Source organism: Vanessa cardui, chromosome 1 (genome assembly GCF_905220365.1).
Source record: "Vanessa cardui chromosome 1, ilVanCard2.1, whole genome shotgun sequence".
Lineage (NCBI taxonomy): Eukaryota > Metazoa > Arthropoda > Insecta > Lepidoptera > Nymphalidae > Vanessa > Vanessa cardui.
The window spans coordinates 1,008,444-1,032,621 of record NC_061123.1 but is presented as its reverse complement, the minus strand read 5'-3'; the positions used below and the strand labels follow the sequence as shown (position 1 = coordinate 1,032,621).

Genomic DNA, 24,178 nt, shown 5'->3' with positions numbered 1-24,178 from the left:
TGATATGCAAGTGTTAGCTTCTTGTAGAACTTTGTAAAAATATAAATATGAGATAATCTAATTCTGTACGTATAACATGCTCATGTTTTATATCAACATAATAATCAACTGTGTTTCCTTTTTCAGCATTACAGACGCACTATGATCAGTCGATGGGATCGTATGCACTACCAGAGAGACCGGAGAATCACAGGAAACCCTTACCAAGTCAATGTAAGCTTTAAAAGAGTTTAATTATATTTCTCCTATTGTTGCCCTAATATGATGGTATATTAATATATATATTCTTAATTTTTTTCAGGGATTAGATGCTCTGCCCGATAAATAAAAGGTTGTTGTAATATGAAATATATAGTTCATTACAAAATATAGATTATTTAATTCAAACAACATTTTATTGTTTTATTACAACATTTTTCCAATGTATTATAGGTATGGCAATTTACATTAAAAATATCTTCTGTTATTACTGTTCTATGCAGTACAGTCCTAAGAAGTCCTTTATGTTCTACATTATGTACAACTATTAATATTGCCAAACCATGTCTGAAGAGTAACAATCTTTCGACACAACTTTAATATAACTACTGTATTACAATAATATTGATTTTTTTTCATATTGATTTGTGCATTCTAGATAGATAGATAGATAAAAAAGCTTTATTGCACTCAATATCATATAAAATAACAGTACAACATACAGCATTCTAATAATTCTCTATGGAGCATCATTACAATTTAAATATCTGAAATTCTAAACCAAATTTCAATATATACATTGAAATTGGTTCAAATATTTAAATGTACAGGTGGATTATAGAAAGTCCCAGAGTTACATATCCTTGTTTTTTTGGACAGTTATAATATCCTGTTTTATATTAGGATTAATATAGTTATATTTTAATAATGACTAGTTGTGTCCGAAACCTTGTAGGCGTTTGAATTTAAAAAAAAAATTGTAGTCTAAGTTACTCCTTATTATATCAGTTATCTGCCATTGAAAATCCCGTCAAAATCATACCAGCCGTTCTAGAGATTAGCTGGAACTAACAGACAGACAGACAGACAAAAATTGTAAAAAATGTTATTTTGTTATATGTAACGCGTATACATACATATGCATGGAGTAAGAAAGTGCTGTTTTAGTATTACAAACAGGCACTCCAATTTTATAATATATATAGATGAAAAAGTAGGTGCTGCAAATTAATAAAACGAAAACAGATCTTCTTGTACATAGTTGAATCAAGAAAATCTTTTCTCATGACTCAAATTTTAATAAAATATCAAAATTAAACAATATTAAATATTTATGGATGATTTTAAGGCACACTATTGGTATTAAATTGAGGGTTTTTGCAAATAAAGATTAAACAAAATATATTTTTGATCTTATGCTTCTTAAAGTGGGTGAGGACAAAATCAAATAGTCTGCAATAATAGAAAAATGACATTTTTTGATGAAGTAGGCTACTTCAATAGTGGTCACAAGAGCAATACTATAAAGAATTATATGTATAATAAGATATTATGTGCAGGAATTTATATAAGATACGAGATTGGCTGCAATTTATTATTACATTCATAAGTATTTTACATAGTGGTACGGGTTTTGCTAGAATATTTGTAGAACTAATCGACGTCCCGAGGTTTTCTTGTGATTTAACTCATTCATTTAAGGCGAGTAACTAAAACAAATATCCAATAAATCATTATCTTGTTATTTTATAAAGAATTAAAAACTGTTTGGTGTAAGCCGTTGCCTAAAGCTTGTTCCAATATGAAATTAAAAAACTAAAAAGTTTACAATGATTGACGTTTGTAATTTGACATTTCATTTTGATTTGAATTTGAAAATTTCGCAAAACGAAACATTAGCTAAATACGTACATTTTGATAATTTGTCTTTACTTTTTCTAAGAATTTGTAAATCGATAAGGACTTTAGATCATGATAATTAATTTGTGGTAAATATATGATAAATTACGACAAAATAAAGGGTTTTCACGTATCTCATTTAATAAGTCTGTAATATTTGTTCTGGAAGTTATAATGGATTCCTGTTTGGTAGATATAAGTATAGAATTTCTCGCTGTCGCTTTCCATAGTATTTTATACTACACTTCAATATACCCAGAAAGTATTTTTGAAACGAAAAAGAAATATAACATTGTCGTGTATCGATCAATGCACCCTGAGCTCAACCAATACATTGATTTGTGCTTAAAAAGTATTGCAGAATGCCTGAAAATTGGACAATTAAAACGGTTAGAGTTTTCTATAACCAACAACACTTACAAGCCTATACTAAAATTTATTTTTGACTTCGACCACATGGATGTCTATGACGAAACTGCAGATGCGTATTTGATTAAAACTGAGCAGAATTTGCGCGCGTTTTGTCTTAAGTTAGCAACATTCAGTAACAAATTCACCAATCTTCCTGAAGATGGCAGCTTCACAATTTATATTCATACAAATGAATCAACAGCAGTTGCTATGGCATCTAAACCAGATCTAGAAGATTTTCCATTAGTAGAAGTGGATGACAAGTATGAAGACTCTGATAACATATTACCAATAAGAAGGTTTTCTGTAAGGAATTGTTATATTGACACATACATTGAATTTGCAAAATAGCCACTTTTTCTTAAACTTTTATCTTAAGCTTTAAAGTGTAAATAATGTAAATAAATTATTTTTATACTAAATATTTGATATTACTATTATTAGTGTAATATGGGTATGAATAAACTTGAAAAAAAATATAATTATAATATTTGTGATTGACACCTTCATTCAAAAATATCATAATTATATTACTTGCATGAGAAGGTTAGGATAAGAGCAAGAAACAAATATAAAATACAAAATAGTAAAATTTTATATTCATAGTAATTTCTAAAGAAATTCATAAAAAATAAGTAGATCAATTCATATTCTATCTTCAGGGTGCAACTTCACTTTCAAACATCGCAACCGTGAATAAATTTCATCCCAATCCACATATGCACCAATCAGCTTTCTTACATTGTTACTTTTATCTTCATACATATTCCTGCCATGCAATAATCTAATATTATCAAACACGAGTATGTCCCCAGCTTTAGTTTTAAACTTGGCTGAGAAGTTTTTATTCAATTCATAGAAGAGAGTATGGGCTCTATACCATGGCTTTACTTTTTCAATGGGTCCGGGGAAATGTGCACCACGTTGAGGAACTGAAAAGTTAATTCTTATTACTTCACCATTTCTATCTAGACATATCACGGGTGATCTATAGAGTTTGAAGAATTCATTGCCATTTTCACAACCGACGTCACTCCATTCTACTTCTGTTTCTGTTAAGATTTTATATTCCTCGGGATGATTCTCTTTCATGTAAGCCACTGTGTAATGACAGTCAGATAGGAGATTTTCGCCACCTTTGCTGAGAGTCTGCACAAGACAGTGCAGTAGGTTTACACCTGGACAATACTCATAGTATGGGAGGTCTGTGTGCATTTGCAAATTGTTCGACAAATATGCAACATTACTAGTATTAACTACATGTTGCACTACAAACTTTTCACCGTAATGTGTCTTTTTATTAAAACCTACTTTTGCTACAATACTATCTAAAGCAGTTTCTGAGTCTGGTGTATTCTCTATCAATGAGACTCCATAAATTGAAAACTGAAGTAACCAGTTGTATAGTGCATCATCAGAGTTTAAAATTTCATTATAATCATGCTTACTGCAAACTTTACTAAAGTCGTCTCCATGCCATGTAACTTTTGCTGGTTTATACAGTGTGTTGGTGTAGATTTGTTGATCATCTGACGTAAAACTACGGAATTTCAACCAGCTGAGTTTATATTTGGATACATGACCGTCGTCCCACGTAACTTGCAAAGAATTATCGTCCTTAGTGACGTCGTTTGGCTTAACATTTAAGTCGAATTTGCTCCATTCAATTATTCGACTTTTTGCTGATTGATGAAAACACTGTTCACACTGGCAGTTGTCCCTTAACCATACACTTGGAAATTGCAGAGTTTTACCGTTAATTTCAATATTCATAACATCCTTACTATCTCTTTGCTTAAATATACTGTTTGTGTGAAATTTGCTTGTTTTAATTTGTTTTATAATTTCCATTTGTCTTGATATAAATTTATTTGCACATTGAATTCGCCTCAACACAATCATTGTGAACTTTGAATTGTACAACAGTGAGTACAATTGAGATAGAGGTTATTAACAATTTATTGTGAGATAAACTATGTACTCAAATGTAGTATGTACACTCAATTTAGATAACAGATGTGATATGTTTTAAAAATTTGCTTCCATTTGTTGCCTTAAGTATACATTAATTAGATACCTACTAGGATCTAAATGTGTTTATTATCATATTTTATGTTAGAATCTATGCATAATAATTTTATTAGCTACGTTATATATATACGTCAGAGGCCAACAAAATATTTGTTTAATAATTATCATACCGAATGGAATGGATGTATGAATAAATTATATATAATTAAGATTTAGGTAGGTATGAATAATTTGCGTATTATATTGATAAAAGAAAGGTAAAACGTATGTGATTATTACAAAAATTGAGGAAATGGCTATTCTTAAATAGTTATCTTAACAATTTTTTATAATAAAGTTAGATGAGCGGGAAAATGGACGATCATGAATGTGAAGTGGTCCACCGAAATATTAGACATTATTTTCATCCTTATTGCAACAATATTGGAATTTGAGATTTTATATAACTTGCGCATATAGTTACACTGGCACACTCTCCATTCAAAGCGGTAGAATATCTAATAGAATATTTAATAGATGAGTGGGTGTTACCTACCAAGACGGACTAAGACCCCAATACCAAATAAATATTATGATTATGAGTAATCAATTTAATAAAATAAAACTCAATGAAATAATAGAAAATACGTATATTGTCATTGCTATAATATTTGGTTTTAAATATTTTATAAAAAAATAAAAATAAAATAATCGCCGTTTACATTAAAGTATATAAATGTTATTAGATAACTAATAATATCAATATTTTAGATTGACTTTGATCTTATGGTACGCGTTGCTGAGAATTCCACGAATATTCCAGATGTCGTCAAACTTCTCCGGTTGAGTATTGAAGTTGCTATCCGTCGCCTTCACCCATATCTCAACCTATATTAAATAAGTTATTACTAACTAAATAATAATTTTATGATAATAAAGAACTTATAAAAAATTTTCTCTCGAGTATACGAGCAAGCATGAGCATATAGCTTATTTATAAAACTGATGATGATTTTGTGCTTTAAGTTACAATTTTAGTAAGAATTGACTAACGGCCGTTTTCAATAATCTATCTATCCCTTACCAAGAAGAAAAGATAACCAAATCTATCCTTCTGCCTTTACTTTGTTTTCAATTACCTATCGACGGTAAGCATTTCCTATCGAAATTAGCTATCTGTCATCGGGAGGACAGATAGCTTATTAGAGATAAGAACGCTCATAGGATTCGTAGTTACCTACGTTTCTATATACGTTTGACGTTACTCTCGGATAGACAAAGCTATTTCTAGTAACGTCAATCGCCTATCCGTCACATTCGGCCGATCGACTTGAAATTTTGAAATATAATTGCTCTAATTTTTATTAATGATGGAATATTGTAGCAGTGATGATAGTGATATGGAATTATTAAATGGTCGAAGATAGATGGCACTTATCCTTGATTGTGAAACGCATACTAACGATAAATAAATTCTAACTGACAATCGAGGATAGCGATCTATCTGTAATCTTAGATAGGTTATTGAAAACGGGCGTAAGATCCCATGTTACGAAGGACACAAATTTTTAAGCCCCTAATAGACAAATTAACTGATAAGAAGGTTTTATTTCGGATTTTGGATGTGGGCAACGTTTAAACTGGCCCTTGGCTTAGTGTTGTCTTAAATTTTCGCGATTATTACACATTTAAATAAAACTAGTTATACCGGATTTGAATCGCGTATATTAATTATTTTTGGCATCCCGACGTTACGAGCACTTTACAGTCTACAGTCTACCCGTGACCACGAACGCTGTAAAGTGCTCGAAACGTCGGGATGCCAAAAATAATTAATATACGCGATTCAAATCCGGTATAACTAGTTTTATTTAAATGGCCCTTGGCTTTCCAGATGTGATGTGTGACATTATCGTTCCAAATTTCAATGGATTAGGATGTGTTGTTCAGTCAGAGGACGAGTGTAGTGTGTGCGCACCTGCGAGGGCGCGTGCGCGAGCGGCAGGCGCGCGTAATTAAATAACTAGTTTAAGTACTAACACTACATACTAATATAAGTACTAACACGTTACACCAAACACAAATGCTATAGGTATAGAGAATCAGATTGGTGAATATTTAAGTCTTGGTCCGATGATAAGCAACCTGTTAAATCAAGTGTTCGGGCCCCACGATACAGGTCTCCTAGTGTGGGGTCCAAAGATAATCAAACATTTTAAAATTGCTAAAACCATAATGCACCAAAACCAATGGAAATCATTGAAATCGTTTAAGCTAAGTTTAAGAAGATTAATATTGTACCATATGTTATAATCTATTATGTAAGCATTGTGTTTTTTCAATAAAGTTTATTATTATTATTACTAGTTTTATTTAAATGTGTTGTTTAGTCAGAGGAGCGAGCGAGTGTAGTGTGCGCACCTGCGAGGGCGCGTGCGCGAGCGGCAGGCGCGCGCTCCAGAGCGTCCAGGCGTAGTGGCGCGCGGGCGGCGCGGCGTGCTGCCGCAGGCGCGCTTCGCGCCAGCTGGCGCCGCCGTCCGCGCTCACGTCCACGCGCACCACGCGCGCGCCGCCGCCCGAGTACGCGTAGCCTGTTTTAGTTTTTATGGAATAGGTTGGCGGACGAGCATATGGGCCACCTGATGGTAAGTGGTCACCATCACACATAGACAATGACGCTGTAAGAAATATTAACTATTCCTTACATCGTCAATGCGCCACCAACCTTGGGAACTAAGATGTCATGTCCCTTGTGCCAGCAGTTACACTGGCTAACTCACCCTTCAAACCGGAACACAACAATACTGAGTACTGTTATTTGGCGGTAGAATGACTGGTGAGTGGGTGGTATCTACCCAGACGGGCTTGCACAGAGCCCTACCACCACCTTTACGAACGCCTCTATAAACAGATTTAAATTACATACTTCTCTAATATAGTATTTAAATCTTCTAATACATATGACGAACACGTACATTCGCACACACGCACTACACGCACTCTCACACACACTTCACACTCTCATACACACTTCACACACTCACACACACCTCACACACTCACACACACCTCACACACTCACACAACACGCGTCCTTTACCTGCAATATAAATTACAATAAGTTAAACCTATGTTAAATTAAGTTTTATTTATTTATTTATTTATTTTTTATTTCTTTTTTCTACTAACCAGAACTTTTACAAAGCGAAGCAATCTGTGAATAAACTGTAAGAGGAAGGCGCCTGTGTCTGTAACACAGTTTATACTAGCACGGACACAGGCGTTCATTCTGTCTCACAAATGTATATACATTGTACCTATACATCAAAATGGTGTTTTATACCAAATTGAGACGGACATATTGTAGATGGCTTTATGAAATAAAACATTTTATTTAAAAAAAATAAAAATTAACGTTAAGCTGCGCACGCATAGCGCGCTCCTGTGTTACGTACAGCTCTTGTACGGACCGCGGTGAACCCGTACGCGGGGGCATTCGATCCAGAGATTATGAAGAAAATGGGGACAAACATTTTGTGAGAATGAGGTTGCAAGATTTTGAGATTATTTGAAAGATGAGCCTGAAATACACAAAATAAATACGTCGTTTTAATTTACGTCGAACAATGCTTTGGACACTATTCCTCAACCATACATCAATTATTTTGATTTTTGGCCTTGAAGAATTCACTTGTCACGAGGTCAACGTCGTAGCAAGAAGATAAAACGAAGCAATTTAATATGTCTCATTTTACATTGTTTTTAAGCACGAGGATTACCTGTAATATTTTACTTTACCTATGGCTAATAAATATTGAATTTTCACCTCTAACTTCTATGTGGCCGTCCTTGACGGTGACCGTCTCGCCGTCCTCCGGGTCGCAGATGGCGGACGTGACGGGCAGGCTGTACACGGGCGGGGCAGTCGAGAAGTCCGCCGTCTCCCACGTCGTCGACGGGTTGAAGGATCGGTAGTCCTTCTGGTGCCAATGGGAGGAGCTCTCCTCGGTCGATATTGTGATCGATTCTGTTTATGAGTTTAGAATCCCTATTACTACTAGTGATGTTGGTGAGACACGCACTCAAGGGGAGCGCGTTCAAGTATTACGTAACGCAATTTTCGAAGATTTTCTGAACACCCCTCCCCCTTTAACGCGCCGTAACGTTTTACAAGACAACAAACAACAACAACAGCCTGTAAATTCCCACTGCTGGGCTAAAGGCCTCCTCTCCCTTAGAGGAGAAGGTTTGGAAGATATTCCACCACGCTGTTCCAATGCGGGTTGGTGGAATACACATGTGGCAGAATTTCTATTAAATTTGTCACATGCAGGTTTCCTCACGATGATTTCCTTCACCGCCGAGCACGAGATGAATTATAAAGACAAATCAATCATGAATCAGCGGTGCTCGCCTGGGTTTGGACCCGCAATCATCGGTTAAGATGCACGCGTTCTAACCACTAGGCCATCTCGACTCTGACGAGAGAAACAATTGCGTAACGTAAGGCGAGGCACTCACGCAGCCACTTGACGCTGCGCACGGCGGGCGCGCCGGGCGCGACGGCGCGCAGCGGGCGGCCGTGGTCGGGCGGCAGCGGCGCGCCGTTCATGTGCGTGGCGAGCAGCACGCTGCGCAGCGCGTCGCGCAGCGGCAGCGACGTCGAGAACTGCGCGCCCGTCGCGTCCGTGTCCGCGCCCGTCAGCTGCGCCACACGGGCCGGGCCACAGTTACAAATGGGTTCCGCACATACATTTTTCAGTTTCATTTTGTATATACATAATTAAAATTTAGCTATAAAAATAACTTTATCAATCACTTCGATCGAAGTGATCATGTGTACGCTATGGTTAGGGAGGCGAGACTAAATGACGTAATTAAACGGCGCCATCGAGACCTATCAAAATCGAAAGATAAAATAATTTCGAAAAGAAAGAATTTCGTATGGTAAGAACCATTTTAGGGGTAGATTTGGCGTGTACGGTTTTTCAAAAATGTTAAAAAAAAGCAGTTACTTGGGCATTCTCGAGCGCATCAGATATTCATACTACGTATGGATCAAGTGGCTCTGATAACAACGGTATACTAATCTGCCGGGTTGCGTGGTGAGTGTGGGCATATAAAGTAGTAAAAAATGTATACAATGAATAATACAATCCGTATTACACTTTATCTACGTTGTGTCTATCGCTTTATTGTCATTCTTAAATTACCCGTTTTATCAAGGAGAAAGAAAGGAAAAAAAGAAACCAAAAACTTTTTTTGAGAATAAGAGAACCCACCAAAATTTTTGTCAGATTAAAAAAAATATGCTTTCAGGATACCGAGATAAAACTCCCCTATGAAAATCTGAAGCGCTCGAGTATTTCAGACTATTTATTCTAAGGTATCTCTCATAAATTTCCCCTATTCGCCTCTCTAACTACTAAGCCTTATACTTTTGAATTAATAAACGCAAATTGATCAAATTAAACTAAATAAACAGATGTCGAGACAGGCTATTAATCGTTAAACAAAATTATGCAAATATTTATTCTTTTTATTATGGGCTATTCGTATTTGGATAACAGAGGCATTCTTTTACCGTTACATATGACAGTATAATAAATAATATACTGACAATGTCATAGTTAATAAATACACTAATGCTGCAGTCACTATCAATGATGTTGATGACACATTTGATGCTACAAATATTTACCTCTATTGTTACTACACTAGATATCGTGCAAAGGAATTCTACCACGATTGTTGTAGGAACTAAAATTTTGATAAGTCGTTTCGGAACTAAGTAGAGCATCCAGCAAAGGCTCGATGTTTCTGAATATAGAAACTTCTAATTTTGTTAAACCTTATAGGGGTACCTACTTTTTTATGGTATAGGTTGGTGGACGAGCATATGGGCCACCTGATGATAAGTGGTCACCATCGCCCATAGACATTGACGCTGTAAGAATTATTAACTATTCCTTACATCGTCAATGTGCCACCAACCTTGGGAACTAAAATGTTATGTCCCTTGTGGCTGTAGTTACACTAGCTCACTTACCCTTCAGATCGGAACACAACAATACTGTTTACTTGTTTGACTTCTAGTCTTGGGAAACAATTTGTACTAAAAAAAAAATGGCTTAAAATTTGTCGTTTGGACAGCGATTAAGGTGACACTCACGATGACGTGCTTGCCGTCGACGTCGTCGTCGTCGAGGCCGCAGTGCAGCAGCACGTCGCGCAGCAGCACGCCGCGCCACGCCGCGTTACTGATGGCGCCCGTCGACCAACTCAGGCCCTTCACCGGCTTCACCTGCGCAAGCACCTTACATATGTACAACAACAACAACAACAGCCTGTAAATTCCCACTGCTGGGCTAAAGGCCTCCTCTCCCTTTGAGGAGGTTTGGAACATATTCCACCACGCTGTTCCAATGCAGAATTTCTATGAAATTTGTCACATGCAGGTTTCCTCACGATGTTTTCCTTCACCGCTGAGCACGAGATGAATTATAAAGACAAATTAAGCACATGAATCAGCGGTGCTTGTCTGGGTTTGAACCCGCAATCATCGGTTAAGATGCACGCGTTCTAACCACTGGGCCATCTCGACTCTCTTACTTGTACAACAGCAAAATTATTATCCTTATTGACATTTATTGAATCTTCAGAGTTCTCCAATTTTAAGATGTAAAAAAAATTAAGAGATAAGAATAAACAATTAATTCCAAGGCATTTATAACGTCCCATGCTTCACGTGACGTTATAAATATCATTAATTTGACAAAAAAAAATAACAAAAAAAAGAAGACATTCTGAGTTTCTTTCGCCGGTTCTTCTCAGGTCAGGGTGTTCGTTTTTCCGAACCGGTGGTAGTGTTTATATGACATTCAATAAGTAAGTGTGATGCTTCTGTATTGAATAAAGGAATTGGAGTTTGAGTTTTTGGAGAAAACGCACAAGAGCGTTATTCCAGGGAAGAAAGAAAAAAAAGGGGAACGCCATGGGCTAATTTTAATGCCTCATACTTTTTGCCCTCTAAAACGAAAGCAGAGCGGCGGGTAACGACCCGATCATTGAACAGATTCATTCATAAAATAATCTATTTCAAGACTATAAATAAAATAAGTAACAAATAAAAGAAATCAATCAATTTTCCGTCGCGATTTCTAATCCTTGTAGAATACTAAAGAATCGAGGCGCGTGACCTCCAATGACTCGTGTCTGCACTCGAAACAATTGGTAATTGATACTAATATAACAAGTATTTATTTCAATTGCGTCGTATGACCAAAAAAATAGTAAGAAGTCTTTTGAGGAGAATGTTTGAGGCATTTTTAATTCTTTTTAACGGACTTCAAAAAGGAGAAGATTATTAATTCGTCTGTATTTTTTTACTTCTAAAGATTCTAATGGTCAAATTCGTAGGGTCGGTGATAGAGGAGCATCAATCTTTCAAAGACATAGAACAGTCAAGTTATTAAATGACCATTATTCGCAAGTGATACTTAGTTCCAAAAACATTTCGTATTTTGATTTACGATTTTGAAATAACATCTAAATCAAATAGCCTGTAAATTGCCCTCTGCCGGGCTAATGCCTCCATTGCGGAGCAGGTTTGGAACATATTAGACTAAGCTGGATATAAAACAAACAAATAACATCTAAGACTAATAAAATCAAAATCAAAATAAACTTTATTCAAGTAGGCTTTTACAAGCACTTGAATCGTCATTTAACAATTAAGTGAAGCTACCACCGGTTCGGAAAGTAGATTCTAAGAGAACCGGCAAGAAACTCAGTAGTTACTCTAACCTTGTTCATTTCGCTGCGGCGGTTTCCCGCGCACATGAGCGCCGCGTTGATCTCGACTGGTTTGAACTTTTTCAAATCTTCTAACGTGAACTCCTTTACTTTAGTTGTTTTACCGACTATCGTCACGGTTAACTTATGGTCATTTTCGTTAATGTCTGGGACTGGCATGTGTTGACGGACGTAGAATAATTCACTGTGAATAGAAAGAAACATCTGTTATAAAATAAAACTATCTACGATCCAACTCAAATTAGGAAAATTATATTCAACTCACTTTGGTGTATTGAAATGTTCTACTTGTAGTTTGGGAGGTATTTCCGCATTGAATGGTTTTGCAGTTTTAACGATGAGCCTTTTGTCTCTATAGGGTTCCTTCGCCCAAAACTCATCATCAGTGTGATCTACCACATCCTCATCACGGAGGTTGCCTGAAATTAAAATTAGTTTTGCTTGTTTGAGACAATTTAGTGTTGTAAGCACGAAAAATATTTTGTGTATGTATCTAAATGAGTTAAGTTACTTTGTAACTATTACTAGTTTGATTGTAATCAGGATCCATCACCAACCTCATAAAGTACAAAACAAAGTCGTTTAATGTCCTTATGTAGGTTTAGATTTTTAAAATTACGCAAAGGTTTTTGATGCATTTTTTTTAATACATAGATTTATTCGAGAGGAAGTTTTTTGTATATAATCCATAATACATGGTATAAATTTCTCATTCATGGTATATATCACTGATTTTAGGAAATTCTAATGAGATGTAAATAAACAAATTCTGTTTATTTAGTATCAGTATTGCACCCATGCGAAAGCGGGGCGGGTCGCTAGTCATAGATAAATATGTATCTAATCTTGCAAAAATGATAAATAGGAGTCACACAGGGCATAATTCTTAATCAACTTTTCTTCCTTATGCTTATAAATGATAGCATCATGTAACGTAATTGTGGCGCACGTTACATGTTTCATCCATTTTTAAATAATTTCAACAAAAATATATTAAATTTCTAATATAGGTTATCGGATGTCATCTGTCATTTGACTTTGACAACCATTTCTAAGGCTATGTTTATGCGTTATTTAAAAATACCGCTAAATTTGACATTTAAAATAAAAATGCACTTTTTATGCATTATGCGCTCCTGACCTAATTGTGATTTATTATCTTTGAGATGATCTTTGACATTTGTCTAAGACCTCACTTTCCTTCCGCCTTTTAAGTCGAAATGTGACGCTAAATTATTTTCAAAGTTTTTGTAACTTTTATTTGGTTTAAACTATTGAATATTGTTGAAAATTGAAGTTTTAAGGCACGATATGTCTTAATGTAAAGAATTGGAAGTAAATCCATGTCGGATTACAAAAATTATTTTGGATATTTGTCGCCTCGTGGTAAGTCGAAAAACGTTCTTCGAAATTTGAATTTATTTCAATTGTTCGGTTTCGTAACAACGATTGTGGTTCTTTACAGGGAATTTTTAGAATATTTCCCATGATGCATTTTGTTATTTTTGGAAAATAACCGGGATTGACCGGGTAAGTTGGTTGAATTATTAAAGTGAAACTATAGATTTTCGAAATTCGTATTAGGTTCTAATTAGAATTGTTTCTCTTTTGCAGTTATTTTCAATGGTTATTTTCAATGGTTATTTTCAACAGTTTATTTTCAATTGGTATTTTTCTACCATTATTTTCTACAGTTATTTTCTACAACTGTGTTATCGTGGATTATTCCTTGAATTATCTTCTTTGGCTGTATCTTCGAGTGGATTATTGTCAACGCTTTTCGAAGAACATTTGAACTTAATTTCATTGGATATTTTGAAGATAAAATTTTAGAAACCGTAAAGGAAGTGAAAACTTTATAACATTTATTTAACTTCTGGATTTCGGTATGTAATTTTTACATATTTATTTTACCGCAATTTTGGAACTTCGTGGGATTTAGTATACATTTTATAATCTTATGAAAATTTGGCATTCAAACTTTTTTTTTAAAAATAATATTTATACATTGTTGTAACTTTATTTACACCTAATTCTAATAATTTATATTTGAATATTTTTTTTGGAGAAACTTTTAATAACATAACTTAGTCTAACTTTAAAATATTTTTTTGTTAACTTTGAAAAATTTACAATTTATAATATTTAATTAAATTTAATGTATTTTAAATGGATGTAAACATCCAGGCGCCCGATTTTGTTACTCTTTAAATTTAAGATTTTACAATTGTTAAAATTATTTTTTTTTATATTCTATTCTTGTGAATAAATTAATTTATAACATAGATTTGCCTTTTTTGTAAATCTACTTGTAATGTTGAAGGGTTATTTAACTGACTTCCGGAGCACTTTCTGTCGAGGATTTGTTTAATTTAAAAACCTTGTCCAGCTCTACCGCATTTTTAGTTTGCCTCGAAGAAAATTAAAATTTTTAAATTTAAATTTATTTTTAGTCAATTAATTATTACAATTGACGCCCCCTTCAAAATTTAACATTACAATTGGCGCCCTCAGCCAGGGACCTGAATTACAATTAAAGCTCTTGTAAAGCATTTAATATGTACTATGTATTTTCATATGTATAATTTTTGTTAAAATCATTTTGTACTAAATACTAATGTTAAGTATTTATGTAATTTGAATGCCAAGTTTATAACTTTTTTATGTTTTGAAGTAAAGCTTTTCGTTCCATTATCAATTCTATTCTAGGACATAACCATGACTGACAGAGATGAATTAACTCTTAAACCATCTATTGATGATAGCGGTGATAAAAATTTAACTCCTAATGTAATTAATGTAGAACATTCTCAGATGTTAGAGACGAATATTTCTCAGGCGAAGCCTTCTGCTTCTAATGATTTAGTAGACTTGTCGGCAGACTTGCCACAATTTTTTAGTAACACTTTATCTATGAATAATAAACAACCTCAATACTATAAACGAGTAGATTTGTCTAAGTTTAAATATAAATTTAATGGTAAAACATGCGTACGTGAATTTTTGTTAACGTTTGAAGAATACTGTGTGAGTCGAGATATTAGTGATGACCAAATATTGCCATGCTTTACTGATGTAGTAACTGACATTGCTCTCAAGTGGTTTAGATCTATTCGCAGTTCACTTAATTCTTGGAAACATCTTAAATTAGAATTACTAAAGCGTTTTGACAAACTAGATTTTGATTATCGACTTGAATACAATTTAAGAATTAGAAAACAGAAACAAACTGAAACTTTATCAGATTTTATTATTGAAATTGTAGATATGTCAAATAGATTAACTTATCCCTTATCTGAACATACTTTGTTAGAAATAATGAAACATAATATGCTGCCAAGCTACTCTATTCATTTGGTAGGTCGTTCATTGAATTCTATTGATGATTTAGTAAAACTTTCAAATCAGATTGATGAATTTTGCATATTAAATAATAAATCTAATTATAATAACTCAGATTTCAAGACTAAGCATATTAATTCAGTTCAAACATTAACTTGTTTAAAATGTAAAGAAATTGGACATACTTATAAAAACTGTAAAAAGATTCCAGGCACTATATGTTTTAAATGTGGTAAATTAAATGTTATCACTAAATTTTGCAATAATTGTACTCTTTTAAAAAACGAGTAAGATTTTGTCAGGCTCAGGTTCTTAATAAAGAATCAGTTGATCTGACAAATACTAAAATTTCTAGACCCAATGCTTCTGAAATTCGTGAAGACTTTTCTAATTGGTGTAATTATTTAAAACTATTTTTCTCAATGAATAAATTTGCTCCCATTTTGTTTACTAAAAATAGTGACACACGTCCATTTTTAAAATTTCAAGTTTGTGGTAAATCATTTACAGGTTTATTGGATAGTGGTGCTAATAAAAGTGTACTAGGTTGTAATAGTCACTTACAATTTCTCAATTTAGGATTCAAACTTAAGACTAGTAGTTATAAAGCTTGTACAGCTGATGGTAGTTCACAAGACGTTTTAGGTACTATAGATATTCCAATTACATGTGACAATGTAACTCGCATTGTAGAATTCATGGTAGTTCCTTCACTAAATCCAGAAATTATTCTAGGATTCGATTTTTGGCTCGCATTTAATTTAGCTCATGAATTATTTAAAAACATAACATTTGAAAATAAGAATTCAATAATTGTAAATTCTGTAACTTCTGTAGTTCAACTTTCTTCTTCTGAAAAAGAACAATTAAATAAAATTATAAAACTTTTTGAAGAAATTTCTTATGAAAAGAAAGGTTTAGGTTTAACACATTTAACTAAGCATAAAATTATAACTGTTGGTGAACCTATTAAACAACGTTATTGGCCTATTAGTCCTGCTAAACAAAAAGAACTTTATGATGAAGTTCAAGTTTTGCTTAGTGATGGTATTATTCAACCTTCTAAATCTCCTTGGTGCTCCCCAGTATTAGCTGTCACAAAAAAAGATGGTGGTATAAGACTATGTTTAGATTCTAGAAAATTAAATTCTGTCACTATTAAAGATGCATATCCTTTACCTTACACGTCGCGGATTTTGGATAATTTGCGTGGTGCTAAGTATATCACAGCAATCGATTTGTCTAAAGCTTTTTTGCAAATTCCTTTGGAAGAAACTTCCAGAGAGAAGACTGCTTTCGTAATTCCTGGAAAGGGATTATTCGAATTCGTTCGTATGCCCTTCGGTTTAACTAATGCTCCCGCTGAACTACAAAGATTAGTAGACAAACTTTTTGGTGTAGAATTCGATTCTAATGTATTTGTATATTTAGATGATTTAATAGCAATCTCTAGTGATTTTCAAACTCATTTAACTCTTTTAAGTAAAATTTATCAAAAATTAAAAGATGCTGGTTTAACTATTAATTTGAAAAAATGTGAATTTTGTAAAGAACGTCTATGTTATTTAGGCTACGTCGTCGATAGCAATGGTTTACATACAGATCCTTCTAAGTTGTCTGTAATAGAAAATTTTCCTCGTCCTACAACTGTAAAACAAGTACGTAGTTTTCTTGGTATGTGTTCTTATTATCGTAGATTCATAGAAAAATTTGCTGATATTGCTACTCCTTTAACTGATCTAACTCGCGGTAGTCGAAATAGTAAGCGTGCCGTAGAATGGAATTCAGATTGCGAAACCTCTTTTGTAAAACTTAAACAAGCATTATTAACTGCTCCTGTATTAATTTGTCCAGATTTTAACAAATCATTTTTCCTGCATTGTGATGCTAGCTCTTATGCTATTGGTAGTGTTTTATGTCAAAAAGATGATGAAGATAATCAACATCCTGTTGCATTTTATTCTAGAACATTTAATAAATGTGAAATTAATTATAGTACTACTGAAAAAGAACTTCTTGCTATATTAGATTCTATAGAACATTTTAGACCGTATATTGAAGGTATGGAATTTACTGTGATAACAGATCATGCTAGTTTAAAGTGGTTATTACGCTTAAATAATCCAAGCGGACGCTTAGCGCGTTGGGCTGCTCGTATATCTCAATTTACTTTTAATATAATTCATAAAAAAGGTAATTTACATGTTGTGCCTGATACTTTATCTCGTATTCAAATTAATGCTATTGATATTCCATCAGAGATAACCCATCCTGATGAAGAAATTGAAGATCCTTGGTACAAAAATATATTTATAGGTTGTCAAAAATTTCCCTTAAGATATAAAAATTATAGAGTTGAAAACAAAGTTCTTTATAGATTTTGTAAGCCCAAATTTCAATTGCAAAGTAATTTAGCATGGAAAATTGTTATTCCAAAAGAGAATGTATTAGATACTATTCGTAATAATCATGATTCATTAGATTCAAGTCACTTAGGTATTCATAAAACTTTAAATAAGTTAAAAATCCACTATTATTGGCCTAATATGTTTAAAGATGTAAAAGATTATATTTCAAATTGTGAAACTTGTAAAGCTTATAAGCACTCAAATGCTCCACCTTTTGGTATTATGACGAATCAAAAGATTGTTACTCAACCTATGGTTATGCTATCTATTGATATAGTTGGTCCATTGCCAAAATCATATTCTGGACACAGATATATTTGCACAGTATTAGATGTATTTTCTAAGTATTGTTGGTTAAATCCATTAAGTAATGCTACCACAAAATCCATCTGTAGATTTTTAGAAAAGGATATTTTTCTCAAATTTGGTTGTCCAAAAATCATAATTTGTGATAATGGTACTCAATTTACTTCTAAACATTTTGTACAATTTTTGAAAAGCTTTAACATTAATAAAATATTTTATAACACTTTATATACACCTCAGAATAATCCAGTTGAACGTTATCATAAAACGTTAGAAACTTGCATAGCATGTTTTGTTCATGATGATCATAGAACTTGGTCAAATTTTTTATGTCATGTTCAATTAGCTTTGAATAGCAGTATTAATTTAGCTACTGAATTTACTCCCAATTTTCTTATGTTTGGTCGTGAAGTTATAATTGATGCTTCATTACATCGTTTCAGTAATTCATTTACAAATTTAAATGAACTCGAATTTGGTAATCGTCGAACTTATGCACAAAGTTTAGATTCCTTAAGTTCAATTTTTGATTTAGTAACCAAATCTTTATTTAAAGCTTATAAAAAGAATGCTTTATACTATAATAAAAGAAGGAAAGTCATTTCCTATGAGTCAGGTGATATAGTTTGGAGAAGAAATTTCATCTTGTCTAATGCCTCTCAATATTTTTCGGCTAAACTTGCTCCTAAGTTTATAAAATCTCAAATAGTAGAGAAGATTTCTAATAATGTTTATATATTAAAAGATTTAGAGAAAGGTACTGTTGGTCGTTATCATATTAAAGATATTATTAAAATATAGTTTTGGATTCATTCTAAAATATTTTGTAGATTTATATTTGGATTTGGAATAACCATGGCTTTGTTAGAGAGGAATGAGCGAGAAGTATGATAGAGTTAGCCATGACTTGTGAGTAGATTGAGTGATAGGATTCCAATTTGAATATCTTTTCTACAAGTGTATTTTTGCTAAATTTAACTTAGGACATTTTGGATTCCATATAAAAGTAATTCCGAATATTTCTTTTGACTCATAAGATCTTATACATTTTTTTGTAATATTTTTTGAATATTGTTTTTACAATATTTTTGTGTTTATACTTTTGTATTATTTTGTTTGTGTGTTTTGTACATAACATTTTTGCTAGTTGTGTAGAACCTTATTGCATATTTTAGTAATAAGTTATTTTTGGTTGAAGTTTTGTAGAAGTAATCCTTTGGATTCGATTATTGACTATTACTTTAGTCCAGCTTGGTTTTGACTTTGTTTTGGATATTCCAATTTTGTGAATTTTCCAATAACACATTTTTGAAACAATTGTTTGTTGTTTTGTTCTGTGCTCGGGAAACTGGTGGAGTTGAGCCGGTCACAGACATATTTTTTGGTAACTTTGTTCTGTGCTCGGAAAGCTGGTGGTGTTGAGCCGGTCACAGACACCCATTTTTTGGAAATTTTGTTTAACTGTGTTCGAAAAGCTGATGGTGTAGAGTCGGTCACAGTTAGAACTATTTTTGTATGCTCTCGTGTTCGGAAAGTCGTATTGAGTTGCGTCGGCCACGTTAGTCATATCTTTTGTTTTTATTTGAAACCATTTTGAGGTTGGTGTTCTTGGTATGCCAATTAGTGTATGTTCCGTAGACCCAACATTTTATTAAAAAAAAAAAAAAAAAAATTTCCATCTTTCGAGTAAGGTAATACTTTATAATTTCCTACTCTAAATGAAACAAGTTTTATTAGACAGCTCATTGCTTTCGAGTGAGGCTATATTGAGTCCTCATCTCCAAGGTTAAGTTGTTTGATAATTACTTATACTTATCATATTTTCTGAATAAAGTTAAGTTAGACAACTTTTTGCTTTCGAGTGAGACTATATTAGAGTTCTCATCTCTAGGGTAGTGTTTAACTATTACTTTTGATTTGATTTTTTTAGAAATGTTATGGTTTGTTGTTTTCCATATTTTTCTAACTTTTGAAGAGTTACTATTTGTTATGTCACTAATATTTTGATTGATAGAGTCGGTCTCTACCTCTTTTGTAGAGTCGAATAAAAGAGTCTCTCAGGTTGAGCTCCTCTTTTATTTTTTGGTTGGGGGGTAATGTAACGTAATTGTGGCGCACGTTACATGTTTCATCCATTTTTAAATAATTTCAACAAAAATATATTAAATTTCTAATATAGGTTATCGGATGTCATCTGTCATTTGACTTTGACAACCATTTCTAAGGCTATGTTTATGCGTTATTTAAAAATACCGCTAAATTTGACATTTAAAATAAAAATGCACTTTTTATGCATTATGCGCTCCTGACCTAATTGTGATTTATTATCTTTGAGATGATCTTTGACATTTGTCTAAGACCTCACTTTCCTTCCGCCTTTTAAGTCGAAATGTGACGCTAAATTATTTTCAAAGTTTTTGTAACTTTTATTTGGTTTAAACTATTGAATATTGTTGAAAATTGAAGTTTTAAGGCACGATATGTCTTAATGTAAAGAATTGGAAGTAAATCCATGTCGGATTACAAAAATTATTTTGGATATTTGTCGCCTCGTGGTAAGTCGAAAAACGTTCTTCGAAATTTGAATTTATTTCAATTGTTCGGTTTCGTAACAACGATTGTGGTTCTTTACAGGGAATTTTTAGAATATTTCCCATGATGCATTTTGTTATTTTTGGAAAATAACCGGGATTGACCGGGTAAGTTGGTTGAATTATTAAAGTGAAACTATAGATTTTCGAAATTCGTATTAGGTTCTAATTAGAATTGTTTCTCTTTTGCAGTTATTTTCAATGGTTATTTTCAATGGTTATTTTCAACAGTTTATTTTCAATTGGTATTTTTCTACCATTATTTTCTACAGTTATTTTCTACAACTGTGTTATCGTGGATTATTCCTTGAATTATCTTCTTTGGCTGTATCTTCGAGTGGATTATTGTCAACGCTTTTCGAAGAACATTTGAACTTAATTTCATTGGATATTTTGAAGATAAAATTTTAGAAACCGTAAAGGAAGTGAAAACTTTATAACATTTATTTAACTTCTGGATTTCGGTATGTAATTTTTACATATTTATTTTACCGCAATTTTGGAACTTCGTGGGATTTAGTATACATTTTATAATCTTATGAAAATTTGGCATTCAAACTTTTTTTTTAAAAATAATATTTATACATTGTTGTAACTTTATTTACACCTAATTCTAATAATTTATATTTGAATATTTTTTTTGGAGAAACTTTTAATAACATAACTTAGTCTAACTTTAAAATATTTTTTTGTTAACTTTGAAAAATTTACAATTTATAATATTTAATTAAATTTAATGTATTTTAAATGGATGTAAACATCCAGGCGCCCGATTTTGTTACTCTTTAAATTTAAGATTTTACAATTGTTAAAATTATTTTTTTTTATATTCTATTCTTGTGAATAAATTAATTTATAACATAGATTTGCCTTTTTTGTAAATCTACTTGTAATGTTGAAGGGTTATTTAACTGACTTCCGGAGCACTTTCTGTCGAGGATTTGTTTAATTTAAAAACCTTGTCCAGCTCTACCGCATTTTTAGTTTGCCTCGAAGAAAATTAAAATTTTTAAATTTAAATTTATTTTTAGTCAATTAATTATTACAATTGACGCCCCCTTCAAAATTTAACATTACAATCAACAGATGGTGATAACAGTGAATTAACAATTTACCTATTCTATAAGATTCTAGAAGTTCAAATATCTCCTTTGTCTTGTGCATGCCGTATACATTCCAGAATGGCTCTACGCTGAGCCCTCCAGCGTTAAAGATTTGCTCTCCACCTGGGTGTGATGGCAGAAAGGATGTCACGTCGTATACGCCATGCTTGTATATTACCCAAAAACTTTTTCTAAAACAACAAAATCTTGATTAATAGTAGAAAGATGGTTATTTTTTAATTGGCAAGTAATCTTATATGATCAAATTTGTACGTGAAATCCTATTGTGTGGTGATGGGTAATGCTAAATCCAATACTTTATATTGGAACGCTGGTTGTAATAAAGAAATATACTGAACATGTGTATTGCCTTTGCTAGATTTATAGTCAAGAATCATCAATCATAATTATTTTGTAGCACAAAAACCATGTCTGGAAATTATTGTTTGAGACACAAAATAAAATATGTGAACCAGTGAAATAATGTTTATGCTTGACACTAATGTGATATATATTCATATGCAGTATGCAATGCTCTGCGCATATATACCAGTGTGATTTAGCTGTATTAGCAAAATACAGAAAAAAAAATGATTTTTAATTTCATGAACATCAAAGATGTATTTAATTGGAGCATCGTGATAATGTTTCACAGAATTGAGACAATGTGACTCTTAAATGATATAAACATTAACTAAGTAAAAAAATGTGCTAGTTAGTTATCATTTTTAATTACTTAAATAATTAAGATAAGTATTTTGAGATTCAACAAAAAAAAACCCAGTTAGTAGAACATTTTTGAAAATCATCTAATAAATATATTTTATCCCTGTTACCACTGAATATATCTATCTATCTATATAATACTCTCATCACAATGAAGCTACTAACGAGACATTAGCGTGATAGTAATGAAAATGATCCATGGATCCTGGACCATCATGATCAGATTACGAAATTAATTTTTTAAGCTACAGCTTCATTTGAATACAACAATTAAATTTAATTTGTATATGGTATAAAATAATTCATCTTATACCTAGTAGTCATTTTTTATAAAAAATATTTGAGTTCAAAGTATAGGTATTAAATGATCTTACTTGCTATCATGTTTGCTGACTTCTTCAGCTGTAAAAGTTGGCAAATCTGATCTTTTCTCTCCTGCTTCAACATCTCCTTTTTTATTTACATTTTCTCGATCTAGAATTATTAATTTTGATTAATATTACACATCATACAAACTGTACACACTTGTATAAACACTATAATAAAATCGCTCAAAAAGTAAGCAGTGTCAAATATGACTATTTTATTAAATTCTAAAATGTTTCTATATTGGATAGCCATGTCTGGGCTAAGGCTTCGAGCACATGAAGATAAATCAATGCTCGGCTTATAATTCTTCAGTTAATATACAATTAGAAGGCAAATTTAATATACAGCTGTTTCTGTCGCTACAGTACAAAATTACCTTTGGCAGCAGTGCCTATTAGAACTGAAGCTGAAGCTATTAATGCAACCGCTGTGTTTCTGCTGGAGCTCCAATAATGTCGTTCATTATTATTATAATATGATTGTCTCTGAATTACAATAGGAGCAAAGTTAGTGATCTTACTGTTTCTAATTAAATTTCTGAAAATAAAATTCAAGTATTATTAAATCAATTGTGAAGTTTTATAACAACATTATATGATTATAAGATTTAAATACAAAACGTAGTCCAATGATTATTATCATAATTGTTTTTGAAACTGTGAACATTGACACCAAGAAAGCTAAACCAAAACAATAAACTACAGTGACATGATTAGGTAAAAGTATTTCATAATTAAAATGCCAAACGTACCTTAGTAATAAAGTTTTTAAAGACATCTTGATTAAATATCAATTATGAAAATCTTCCAATATGTACCCACGTACACGTCGCTGTAAATTTTATTCACAGCCAAGAGTATAAGAATTTGAACTAAGCGATTGACCTTGATTTTTTATCTTATCCTATGTTTATATTTATTGAAATATCTATACAATACGTTAATACTATTACAAGAAACACAACGCTATGAATGACAATGTTTTGATTTTTGATTTTGACCGCTAACCTGTCTTATGTCTAACTCTGTTGACGTTGACATACTTTTGACATATTTTACGTTTCATTCATTCTTCATTCATACTTCAAATAAATAAATTAGCCAGGCAAATGATAAAGGGATGTAAATGAATAAACAGACAACTGTTGTTATTTAATATATTTTGAAAACTAAAATAGCTTAGCTTTCGAAAGACTAAATATCCTTATTATCTTAAAATT

General features: G+C 32.4%; 3 protein-coding genes across 3 annotated transcripts; 1 reads left to right on the top strand and 2 right to left on the bottom strand.

The window, feature by feature from the left end:
* The first annotated feature begins 1,846 nt into the window (after positions 1–1,846).
* Positions 1,847–2,750, top strand: LOC124532766 (mitotic spindle assembly checkpoint protein MAD2B). The gene has a single exon (XM_047107831.1). The coding sequence runs from the start codon at positions 2,053–2,055 to the stop codon at positions 2,638–2,640; it is 588 nt and encodes a 195-aa protein (XP_046963787.1). The 5' UTR covers positions 1,847–2,052; the 3' UTR covers positions 2,641–2,750.
* A 126-nt stretch (positions 2,751–2,876) lies between these two features.
* On the bottom strand, positions 2,877–4,303 carry LOC124532757 (gamma-butyrobetaine dioxygenase). The gene has a single exon (XM_047107819.1). The coding sequence runs from the start codon at positions 4,189–4,191 to the stop codon at positions 2,935–2,937; it is 1,257 nt and encodes a 418-aa protein (XP_046963775.1). The 5' UTR covers positions 4,192–4,303; the 3' UTR covers positions 2,877–2,934.
* Positions 4,304–4,989: 686 nt separating this feature from the next.
* Positions 4,990–23,991, bottom strand: LOC124543865 (sulfite oxidase, mitochondrial). Its single transcript, XM_047122189.1, has 11 exons — positions 23,711–23,991; positions 23,336–23,496; positions 22,965–23,064; positions 21,877–22,055; positions 12,380–12,533; positions 12,106–12,298; positions 10,472–10,603; positions 8,821–9,004; positions 8,126–8,326; positions 6,721–6,890; positions 4,990–5,187 (listed from the first exon to the last, which is right to left on the bottom strand). The coding sequence occupies exons 1-11, from the start codon at positions 23,734–23,736 to the stop codon at positions 5,059–5,061; spliced, it is 1,629 nt and encodes a 542-aa protein (XP_046978145.1). The 5' UTR covers positions 23,737–23,991; the 3' UTR covers positions 4,990–5,058.
* Between the last annotated feature and the right edge of the window lie 187 nt (positions 23,992–24,178).

What these genes read in the sequence shown, in the direction of transcription:
- LOC124532766 (XM_047107831.1), top strand. Translation starts at nt 2,053, where the DNA reads ATGGATTCCTGTTTGGTAGATATAAGTATAGAATTTCTCGCTGTCGCT.
- LOC124532757 (XM_047107819.1), bottom strand. Translation starts at nt 4,191, where the DNA reads ATGATTGTGTTGAGGCGAATTCAATGTGCAAATAAATTTATATCAAGA.
- LOC124543865 (XM_047122189.1), bottom strand. Translation starts at nt 23,736, where the DNA reads ATGTCTTTAAAAACTTTATTACTAAG. An exon ending in GTCAGCAAACATGATAGCAA is followed by an intron (nt 22,056 to 22,964) that starts GTAAGATCATTT and finishes TTGTTGTTTTAG; the next exon opens with AAAAAGTTTTTGGGTAATAT. An exon ending in TCTAGAATCTTATAGAATAG is followed by an intron (nt 12,534 to 21,876) that starts GTAAATTGTTAA and finishes TTTTAATTTCAG; the next exon opens with GCAACCTCCGTGATGAGGAT.